This window comes from Primulina eburnea, chromosome 9 (assembly GCF_022965805.1).
Source record: "Primulina eburnea isolate SZY01 chromosome 9, ASM2296580v1, whole genome shotgun sequence".
NCBI lineage: Eukaryota > Viridiplantae > Streptophyta > Magnoliopsida > Lamiales > Gesneriaceae > Primulina > Primulina eburnea.
This window is the reverse complement of record NC_133109.1, coordinates 15342473-15355167: the sequence shown is the minus strand read 5'-3', so window position 1 is coordinate 15355167 and position 12695 is coordinate 15342473. Positions and strand designations below refer to the sequence as shown.

General features: G+C 32.9%; 1 protein-coding gene across 1 annotated transcript; it reads right to left on the bottom strand.

The window, feature by feature from the left end:
* Positions 1-6494: 6494 nt before the first annotated feature.
* LOC140841304 (protein-L-isoaspartate O-methyltransferase 1-like) lies at positions 6495-9787 on the bottom strand. Its single transcript, XM_073208602.1, has 4 exons — positions 9599-9787; positions 7871-8141; positions 7388-7552; positions 6495-6959 (listed from the first exon to the last, which is right to left on the bottom strand). Exons 1-4 carry the CDS (start codon positions 9602-9604, stop codon positions 6709-6711), a joined length of 693 nt encoding a protein of 230 aa, XP_073064703.1. The 5' UTR covers positions 9605-9787; the 3' UTR covers positions 6495-6708.
* Positions 9788-12695: the final 2908 nt, after the last annotated feature.

The following is a 12695-nucleotide window of genomic DNA, read 5'->3' as shown; positions in this document are numbered from 1 at the left end:
TAAAATTTTTTAAACAAAATAATTTGTATATTTTAATTAATTAAGCACTAATGGGCCTAATTAATCTCCTTAATGGGCCAAGTCTTGATTAGTATTTTAATTAGGATATATAATGTACGAAACAAAACCCTTCCCCCACTCACAAAAACACACGCCCGCTTTTCCAATTCAATACAAACTCATCTCCCCCACAAACCACACCACGCGTAACTTTGCTAGGGAAGCCACAAAAAGTTTGAGGAAAATTCAGCAAGCCTCTCCGTCGTCGTCCCTCGAATCGCCGCAACGTTTTTGTGCGTATTATATGCAAAGGCACGCCATAACTTTCTTTTAAACACCTTTCACACCATATTATGTGTATTTAATTAATCCTTGCATTAAAAACATGATGCACATATTTTATTTTCGTTTTTTTCATGTCGTGGACAAAAACTCATGATTTTATGATTCAATACTTGTGTTAATGATGCATAAAGGGGCTGACATTATAGAGATATTGGAAGGGATATTTTTTCACACATTTAAGGGAAACTAAGTGTGTGTTTAAAGGCTGAAAAAAATAGGGAATGAATAGGAACGGAAATAGACTCCTTGTAAGCTTGGACTCTTCGGCTAGGGCTCCCTAGAGCATGCGGCTGCTAGCTGCTGTTATGGGCACGTTCAGGGGCTTAAGAGGTTACACGAGGGCTGGTTCAAAGGTCAAGGGGGTGGACGCAAAGGCATGGTCGGGTAGGGCATGTAAATGACGGGTTGAGCGGCTGAGGCTCCTAGGGTTGTCAGGCTATGTCTAGCAGCATGTTGTGGGTTCATTCATGGTCCTAGGAAAGGATCGTACGGGCTGGTCGAGTCACTTGAGAGCTAGGATCGAAAATTAGAAGGCTAGGTGGCTAGGGTTTTCAAAGTAATAAAAACAAAATTTCAATAGGTATCATAGGCTGTTGGTTCTAGTAGGCTTAATTTGGGTTGAAAAGGGTTTATTTGTGGGTTAAGAAGCTTTGGTTCAAGTTTGGTTAAGTTTCGAGTCCATACAAGTCAAAATCGGGATGTACGTCTAAGTTTTAAAAAAGATTTGGGAAATTAATCATGGGCATAAGTTTACGTCTAAGAAATATTTATGGATGTATTTTAAAGTTATATATAAGTTTGGAATTATTTTTGTTGTCGTTTCGAGGTATAAGGATAAATACGAAAAAATTATGCTTCTAGGGGTAAAACGGTCATTTTACACCTAGAAATTAGTAAACGTCGTGGCAGTGCCCTGAATGCTGTTTTATATGCTAATATGATTATTTTAAATGTTTATGGATGTTTTTAGGATTTAATATGCTAAAATATTTATTTTAAATGTTTTTATGGATTTTTATATGTTAATATGATTATTTTAAATTTTTATGGAATTGTTATGGATTTAATATGTCAAAATGTTATTTTAAATGTTTACGAATTTTTAATATGTTAAAACGTTTATTTTAAATGTTTATGACTTAATATGCCAAAATGTTTATTCTCAATATTTATGATTTAATATGTCAAAATGTTTATTTTAAATGCTTATGATTTAATATGTTAAAATGTTGATTTTAAAACGTTTATGCCTTTTTATGATTTTTATATGTTAAAACGTTTATTTAAAATGTTTACGGATTTTTAATCTGTTAATATGTTTATTTTAAAATGTTTATGATTTTAATATGTTAAATTATGATTTTTAAATATTTATGGATTTTTATAATTTAACATTGACATTTAAAAGATATGTTGCATACTTTGTTTAAAAGAAAAACGATATTATATGCATGTTTTATTAAGTGACGGAAATACGAAATGTTGGAGGACGTGCATGGATTGTGACTAATACGATTATATGTGTAGGGGGGGATACTGAAATACCGAAATACCGTACCGAAAAAATACCGAAAAAATCGAGATACCGAAAATTTGATATCGTACCAAATTTTTTGGTATCGGTATCGATACGGAATTATAATTTTTCGGTATTTCGGTATATACCGAAAATAATTTTTTTTATTACTTTTTTAAGAATTTAAGTTCGATATACCGAAAAAATTTCGGTATACCGAAAATGTTTTCGGTATATCGGAAAAACTTCGGTATATCGACAAAATTTCGGTGTCGGTACGGTATCCGATATGAACTTTTTCATATCGAAAGTTCGGTATACCGAATATGCGGTATACCGAATTTCCGGTATCGGTATCGGTATTGAAAATTTCATACCGATATTTACGGTACGGTATACGGTATCATAGTTTGGTACGGTATACCGTACCGTCCCACACCCTAGATATGTGGAGATATCGTGCGCGTGAAGGTCTCAGTGGGAGCCCGACGATCGTGTTTCCATGGATACGAATATGAATACGTTAATATGTTAATGCGTTGGCCAAGGCCCAGTTGATCGGTGAGAGTGTTGCTGGTGTCCCCGTCGACTAGTACTGTGGTTTTATGTAGTGGGATCCATCGCCCAATACGAATACGAATACGAGTCACAATCACGATTTGAATTCAACAGAAACGATTATGATTATAAATACGAATATGTTGGTATATATATGGATATGGATATGGATATGGATATGAATACGAATACGATGAATATGAATATGTTCATGTTGATATGAAAATGTTTTGAAAACGTTTATGAAAAATGTTTATGAAAATGTTTATGTTTAAAGATGATGTATCATTATGAAATTGTTTACAAAAATGTTTTTATTTAAAGTTTATGGATCATGAAAATGTTTACGAAAATGTTATTGTTTAAAGTTTATGCATCTTCATGAAAATGATAATTTAAGTATAAGTATTTTTACGCTGCATGTGATCTGTATATGTAGTACTTGTTATCCAGATTATGGTGTGGAGTCTTTAGACTCACTAGGTGTGATTGATGCAGACGATTATGATAATAATGTTAATTGAGTTCTTGATGGTTGATCTGACTAGACTGAAGGTGCACATAACCCGAGGACCGACGCTAGTTTTCCGCACTAATTATGAATTATGATTTTAAGATTATGTTAAAGATATATTATGACTTTTATTTATGTTTATGAGTGGTTTTTGAGAGGTTTTAATATGGGCTATATTTTTCAAATAATGTTTTTAGGTTGGTAAAATGTTTGACGATTTTATGCTTTAAACTATTTCCTTTGGATTTTTAAATGTCAGTTGATTGGGTTATTTTAAAATGGTGTCAAAAATATTTTAATTATTTTATGTAAGTGTTCGACCGATACTAGTAAGGGTTTTTTTAAAAAAATATTCTAGTACGTTTTAAGAAAATGAATAGCAGACGTTTCATATACAGAGAGTAAAGCTTATTGAATAGCTGACTGTGTCTTGCACAAAGACAATAAACTTGTGTATGTAGTCTTTGACACATAGACGTTAAACAAGTGTTGGCTGGAAGGTGTTGCCTTCAGTCTAGACTAGGAGTTCGGTTAGCTAGTAAGTATAAGTCCTAAGCTGAGTGGATTTGTACAAGGTGTTGTATAAATCAAATTCTTCTAGTGGATCTTATCCGATGTAGTAGAAGGGATGACATATGAGCAGTTGAAATATCTGAATATCCATAAATATATCTTGTGTTATAACTGTTTAACTATTGTTTTCAAAATGATTTGATCAGTTCGAGCTGTTATCAGTTCAGTTCTCACAATAAAAAAAGATATATTTATGGATATTCAGATACTTCAACTGCTCATATAACTATTTAACTATTGTTTTCAAAATGATTTGATCAGTTCGAGCTGTTATCAGTTCAGTTCTCATAATAACCAAACTGATATATACAAGAACTGACCGCCCTTATATCAGTTAATCAGTTTACACAAGTTAAAAGCTTTAAACTAATTAGCTTTTTTAACGAATGATTATTTCAAGTATTTTCTCTTGGTTTAAAACCAAACTCGGTCTAATTCATCGGTGTTTACATTCTTAGAACACGAGCTATTGTAGCTCATTAAAAATATTGTGTTTAAAGCACCTTCAAAGATGTCCAAACCGATCCATCAGTTTGATATTAGGATTTTGTTGGACCATCAGTAATAAAATAAAAAATGGCATCGTCCTATGCAGATAAATATGCATGCATAAGAATTTTCCAATTGTCGTAATCTTCTTTAGAGAACATTTAAATCTTGATAAAATATTTCATTTGAGTGTAAGTATATCAGAGGTCGAGAAAACTGCTCTGATACTACTTGTTAGGATTGAAGACGTATTTAGAGAATGTCGAATAAATATTTTATAATTTTCTCTTAAAGCACTGTCAACTAATGCGACCGGTCTTTATAGGGTTAGTTATACAAGACATGATTTTCTCAACTCTTAAGAAATGGTCGAACCATAAATATTGTCGAAACAGTATGATGATTCTTATTAATATTATATACTCAAATATAGCAAATAAACAAGATAAGAAAATGCAATGAAGGAAATGACACGGAAATTTTATGGATGTTCGAAAACTCAAGCTCATGCATCACTCTTTCTTCCACTTACAAAGGATTTCACTAGAATGCTTTGGTTTACAACTCTTTGTAACAACCTCATTCAACCTTGGGACTTATGTACTAGCTAAGACGAAACTCCTAGTTAATTCAAACGGTTGAGACACAATCTAACAATAAATACAACACAAATGAAGTAAAGAAGTGAATCATCATATTCAAACAATCGAATAATTCTTCAAATGTTCTAGACAAAAACGGTCAAGTAGTTTGACAAAAACCCTTGATCCTTAATGATCAGATAAATTATCTCTGATGCGAGGGCTGATGAGCAGTTGTTGATATCAGAGTGATGAGTGCTATGAAATATTTTCAGAGAATGCTTCAAGTATGTAAATCTCGTAGTTATTAAAGTTGCATTTTTTAAAACTCTTCTTGACATTCTCTATTTATAGTATTTCTCGAATTTTCTCGTTCAAGGTTCGACTGCTCAATAAATGGGTATTTAATATAATAGTATTGTTGTCGTCCTCCTTTCTTGCTTTATCGAACAATTTAATTAATGAGAAATTTGACATTGACAAAATTTGAGAGGAAACGGTCACTGACAGCAAAAAGTAACTAGGTCTGTGCGTATACTTTTAAGAAAAACAATCTGATCTTCTGATATCATGTTTGTTTTGAATGATCAAACTACCAATTTTTCTGATAAAGTAGTTGATATACTTATAAGACATGTGGCTTGTATCTGAAGAAGTATCTAAATGTGACTTTTCTCAACCATTTTATTAATATACTTCGAGAAGGTGATTGGTTGAGTAGCCCTTATGCCACAGACTTATACGTTTGGGTGGTTGAGTGGATCAAATACGGTGTTGATGACAAAACGGTTGGATAGCATTGCATCTTGAGACAGGTTGAACGACTTTTTCCGGATCTTCAATGGACGGTTGAATACGTGTAATATATTGCAAAGCTGCTTAATCAAATACAATAAGTTTTTTTTGTTATCACCAAAACTAAAAAAGCTAACAATCTAGATGTTATATGAGATTTATCCATCCCAAGTAACTAATTCTTTGAAGAGTGAATTATGAATCATCGAACATGAATCGATATGGTTGAGCCACAAACACAGATAACAAGGGTTCATGCTCGAGAAGATTATTTTTTTATTATTATTTTTTTGCTCAAACTCTTCGGATGTTAACTTCACGTATGAGAAAATAAGTAAATCAAAGAATAAAATTTTGTGAAAATAAAAAGATAGAAGTTGATGACACTTATCTCTGATTTTTGGCTTACTGCAACTAGTATACGAATCTAGCCCCACGTTAAACTGCGTCAAGAAAGTTTCTATCCGCAAGAACTCCCAGCCTCTTCATAAACAACCAAAATCAACTGGACATAGCAAGGAACTGGGACCCAAATAGATTGTTACTTAATTGGGAAGAGACGGTCGGTTGTGACTGTGAGACGGGTCAATCCTACCGAGATTCATAATAAAAAGTAATACTTTTAGCATAAAAAATAATATTTTTTCATGAATGACCCGAATAAGAGATACATCTCACAAAATATGATTCGTAAGACCAATCTAATACAAGTTTTTGCCTATTGGGAAAGAGCGACATAAATCTAGCCAATTGCACAACAATTAACGATGTAGCAGTGGATTCTTCAATCGGCCATTAAGAGTGGAGAGTACCGGGATGAAATAGAGAGGTTGATCAAGAGTGGAAGAAGATGGAACACGATGAGTGAAGTCATATGAAATCATCCCACTTTCAACGATGTCGATTTCGATGGCTTTGAAATATCATAAATACTATTTTAAACTATTATCAGGAGAAAAAACAATGAAATAAAATAAACTGATTCGTAGGAAAAAGGCAGATCGATCTTGATGTTTGGATACAATTAAAAAAAAGGTCAAATTCTTTTATAAGTTTTTAAAGAGAAGCAGAAATAAAAGTACACACTTTCTATCATTGAGATTTTAGCTTAAATTTTTTTAAATATGATAACTGGACAACTCCATTCGACCATAAAAAGAAACATATACAGTGCTTGGAAATGTCAAATACAAGCTTTTCCTCCTTCGCATTCTGGTTACAATCATCGAGCCATTACTCCAAATTCTCCAGAATTCTAGTTTCACAGTTAGAAACATGAAAGCATATTAAGAGTAACATTATTAAAATTACAGTCTCAATCCAATGTATCGAATACGTTAATAACCACGGAGTTGAGCTTCTCGACTAGTCAGTGGAACGTAACGTACTGATGTCTCACTTCGAACACTTAATGAGCCATCCATATTCTTGTCCACAACTTGAAGGTCTTGGAAAATGTTGCCCACAGGGATCACAAGTCTCCCGCCGGGCTTCAGTTGTTCTACTAGTGCTGGAGGAATTTCGGGTGAAGCAGCCCCGACATGAATGGCATCATAAGGTGCAAAATCAGGCCAGCCCAACCTGCCATCTGGTTACCATGCAAATAAAAGACTAAATATTAGGTAGCAGGATATATAGACGTTGTTCGTTTGACCTTTTGAAGAAAAAATTTCTTCACTCGAAAGTATATAGGCGTTGTTCGTTTGACCTTTTGAAGCTAAAATTTTTTCACTCGAAGTGCAGTAGCCGTGTGTTTTCATCCGCTTTCAAAATAAATTTTCTCTATCATTTGTGATCCTCAATACACATGCATTCAACTTTTGACCATATAACTATAACTACATTTTATATACGTACATCATTCGACTTTAACTTTTTACTCCATTCCCAATTCACAAGCAAATTTTCAAAGATAATACCCCAATCACTAAACTGAAAGCACTTCCCCACAGTAAGACTACAATCCCCATTTAACATACAATTCGAAATAAGGTCGCATCAAAATCAAAGGTATACCGCCAACATGCACAGAGAGAGGTCCTTCTTTCAATAGTTCAGCTGCTGCACTTCTTTGGATATTTCTAGTTGAAGATTCAACCAACTCTGGAATGTGTTCAACACCAACAGCTCGGCCTTGTTGTCCAACCATAACAGCAAAGCAAGCGGTCAAATACCCAGTTCCTACAAGAGAATTCCAAAATTTGGAAGGGTCTCGAAGGACTGACGTTAGCATATTATGATAAATTCATCGTACCAGGAATATACTAGAAACTGATGATGCTTACACTCCTCGTTGTATTTTAATTCCAAATTCTTTAAAAATTCTATAATTTTAATCTATCGCTTAACCAACTGGTAGGATCCATGCCTAATCCTCAACCTAAATGGTAGACTTTCAGTAAAAAAAAACTTACTGATGAGACATTAATTAATTGAATCACTAAATACACATTATGAACTTAAAGACATTTCATAGCAGAACTCGATAACATATAAAACCTGAACCAACATCCAATGCATGCATGCCAGGCTTCAAATGGTTCTCCAACAACTCAAGGCACATGGCATGCATATGAGGTGCAGAAATAGTAACATTGTAACCAATCTGCATTGGATTGTCCACATATGGTGGTGTATCCGCTGGCACAAACAAAGCCCTGTCAATGGTTTCCATTACTTCTGCTACTTTCTGTGACCTTATCACTCCATGGCTCTGCAAACGATCTACCATTTCTTTGTTCTTGTTAATACTGCTTCCCCTCAAGATTCGCTATTGGTAAACATGAACTAAGTTAAAATAAGATATGGCACAAAAAGAAAAGAAAACCATGATATAACATGTTGTCTGATGAACCCAAATAAAACAAGTAAAAACTACAAATATATCAAAATTGGAAGTGACACCACATTCCCACATCACTACAAAGAATTACTGGCCTAGACACCATTTAATACATGAACTCAATCCATTGTGACAATGATGAATTCACATACAAACCCCATAAAATGCAAAGGCATTTCTTTAAACACAAAGCATCAGGTCTCATCTAAATTAAATAGATAAAAAACCAAAACTCGTTTTGCTTCCAACTTAGCATACAAAATTTCAATCTCCAACTCAAGCAAAATAATCGTTTATGAAGCCGGAACTCAGTTAAATATTTCAACTTTCAAGCAACTTCATATGAACCCCAGTGAGAGTACCTTCCCGGCCACGCGTGAAGCAGTGCGCGAGTCAGGCTAGTAAAATTATCCCCCATGGATATCTTCTTTACACCGTTATCGATTTCACATATGGACTGCACTTAAGTGCAAGGCACAACAAGAGCATTCTTTGCACCCAGATGTAACGAAACTAAACCTTCAATAAAGCTAACAACTTGGCTCTGGAGCAATAGCCTTAGAATGCTCCAAACACTCCATTCCATGACAGTCGAAAGTCATTTAATTCAAAATAAAACACAAGTCACAGTCTTTAACTTTTACTTAAACACTAATATATATTACCTTTTTATTATTGTTTGAAAGTTTAAAACCTTCAACAACACACATAACATGGCTGTGGAGAAATAGCCTTAGTGCACATCAAACGCTCCAAGCCATGAAAGATATTGAATTCAAGGTAAAAGTCTAACTTTTACTATAAAATGATAAATAAATATCAGTTTATTATCGTTCGAAAGTTTAAAAACACACTCATTTCTTTTCAACTGAATTTTCTTCAAATTGTTATATTCTAGCACATCATATAACTCATAAGCCTGCTTCATGGCAGTCAAGGGTGTCTCTCTTTGTGTATTGTGCTAGGTTATATGCTAATCATGCACCTTACATCTCAACTATACTTCTTTACCCCTTTTCCAAAAGATGAAAAATACACCAGCATCCTCTTTACCCTTGGCCCTCGCGGGATTCACATTTTCCTTATCTTAAAACAAAAAGTACAAACAATTTTGCTCCTCCATATCTTAATAACTCTATCAAGAGCAAATAGTGCAGAAAACATTAAATCCATGAATTCCTCAGATCACACGCTCAATCTATGCAATTGATGCATCATCTTTGGTCGAAATAAATGCAAATAAAAAGGATACATATCTTCAAACTGATAAACGTTAGCTCATAAATTTGAATTGAGTGCAATGCCAATAGAAAGAAAGAACAGCAAACAAACAAACAAACAAGCACACACAAGAAAACACCTAGAAGTGTCCAATTTGCTTCTACCTCCATGGTGGCGGCGACGCTTGAACAATAAAGGAGATGGCTTTAGGGAGAAGTACGATTGCGGCAACCACACGCGAGTGTTGTGATGAATAATAGGAAGCAAAACTATCCTTCGACTTTGTCCCTGCCGTCATCGTTCTGTTATCACGTGCCTCTCACGTTTGAAAAGCATCATCTTGGTCGGTTAATTGAATTGTTTTATTTAAAAACATAAATTAGTAGATTGAGTTGAAAATGTGAAAAATATTTGTGTTGAAAATTATAATGTTGAATGTTGAAAATTAGATAAAATTAGGTGTTGAATGTTGAAAATTAGTGTGTGATGATATATGTAATGATGAATTTATTTTTGGATTATTTGTGAAGAAATTATATAAATAGGCTTAACATTTATGAATAAATTCACAATTAAGTTGAGATGAAAAATATTATAAAGTGTGTAGTTTGATAATTTTGAGAGTTTGATATTTTTTACTTTTTACCATAATTTTTTATTTTTTATAACACGTTATCATCACGAAACTCTAAAAGTCCTCCATATTTTTTCAAGTTCCAAAACAGAAGAAAAATGTAACAAAAATTAATAATATTTATTTTACTGTTATTTATTTATTGTGTATATATTTAATATATAATATAATGTTATATATAAAAAAGATTAGAAATAATAAAAATAAATTTTTCAAAAACTTGTTATAAATCCTGGGAGGATGTTAAGACGACATCTCACACTCCCAGTAAGGGATACGACAAGTATAAAAGCCTATAAAGTTTTTAAATAAAATAACTTATGACACCTTATTATAATAATATGATATGATATATATAATTATTTAAACATGACTAATATTATATACACCATATTATTACCATAAAATTATACAAATACATACATTTATTTTTTGTACACCAACGGTCATAAACGGTGTAAAAAACAACGGTTAGTTTTTGCTCTATAAATACGATCTCACAAACACATTCAATCACTCCAACTTTCTCTTCTTCTCTAAAAATTATTATTCATTAAATTTTCGAAGAAAAAGGAATATGGCTTTCTCAAGGTTATTTTTAATTATTTTGGTTATCATACTCACGAGTCTTGTATTTATTGGAGAATATCATCCTCGTGTGTTTTCTTTATTTTTTCGAATGTTTATGCTTGTTGTTTATCCATTACTTTGTATTGCAATATTCATTAACTAATAAAATGCATCGTAATTTTTTTTAGTACTACCATGACAAACTTGACAAAGCTTGAATTCATTGCTCTTGATATTACGGGAAAAAATTATATGACATGGACCCTTGATGTAGAAATGCATCTTGATTCATTGGGTCTAAGCGAGACCATTAAAGAAAATGGTATATCTTCACAAGAAAAAGCAAAAGCTATAATATTTTTACGTTGACATCTTGATGAAGGTTTAAAATGTGAATATCTCATCAAAAAAGATCTCATGGCTCTGTGGAAAGGATTAAAAGAAAGATCTAAACATATAAGAGAAGTTATACTTCCGACCGCCCGTGATGAATGATATATGTTAAGATTCCAAGATTTTAAGAAAGTCAGTGATTACAATTCAGAGATGTATCGAATAATCTCATAGCTAAAATTTTGTGGACATGAGGTTACAGAATCGAAAATGATTGAAAAAAAAATTTCCACGTTTCAAGCATCAAATATAACTTTACAGAAGCAATATAGATTGCGTGGATTTGCGTTATATTCTGAACTCATCGCCTGTCTTCTTGTGGCAGAAAAGAACAACGAGCTGCTAATGAGAAATCATCAGTCCCAACCCACTGGATCAACAGCATTTCCAGAAATAAATGCTGTAAGTAAAAAATGAATTTAAACCTGGAAACCAAATCAAATTCAAAGACAATGTTTTGGTCGAGATCGTGGTCGTGGACGTGGAATTGGTCGTGGTCGTGTTCGAGGCCATGGTTTTAAAAACAATTGAGATAGTTGTTTTTATAACTCATCTCAAAAGGGCGTAACGAACCACCCACTGAAAAGGCATCATGAGAACATGAGTGTTAATGAAAATCACTCGAAAAGATTTGAAAGTTCTTGTTTCAGATGCGGTACTCCAGGACATTGATCTCGTATTTGTCGAGCCCTCGAGCACCTTTGCAAGCTCTATAAAGAATCAATAAAGGGGAAAGCAAAAGAGACCATCTTCACTGAACGCAGTGACCGTTTGAGTGATTCAACTCATTTTGATGCTGCTGATTTTCTGAATGATTACTCTAGAAATGATCAAGATGTTGGTGGGATAGAAATGAAAAATATTGATGCTGCAGATTTTCTCAATGATTTCTCTGAAATGAACAATATATTGGTGGAATATAAATGTACAATAATTTATTTTTCATGTATTCATATGATAATGTTTTATTGTACAATTATGATATGTGTTATATTTACATATGTATTGTCAGTAATTTTTTTTTCATTACATATTTTTGAAGTTCAAATATGAAAAATGCCATGAACAAAGCTAAAAAAGGAACTAATCCCATGGAAGTTTGCATACCTGATAGTAGTACAACATACACTATTCTTCGAGATAAAAGATATTTTTTGGAACTAAAACCAACAAAAACAATGGTGAATACAATATCAGGTCCTGTAAACTTGATCAAAGGATGCGGTAAAGTACAATTTTTGTTACCTAATGGTACAAAATTTTTTATCAATGATGCTTTGTATTCACCACAATCGAAAAGAAATTTTTTGAGTTTTAATGATATATACTCCCATGGGTATGATACTCAAACAATGAACGAAGGAAATGAGAAATATATGTGTCTTACCACATATAAATCAGGAAAGAAATATTTGATTGAAAAACTACCAATACTCTCTACTAGATTGCATTATACACATATAAGTCTCATTGAATCAAAAATGGTTGTTGATAATTCTTCAATATTAACCAATTGGCATGATCGATTAGGACATCCTGGTTCAACAATGATACGAAGAATTATAGAAAATACACATGGTCATCCGTGGAAAGACCAGAAGATCTTTCAGAATAATAAGTTTCAATGTAAAGCATGTTCTCTTGGAAAACTTATTATAAGACCA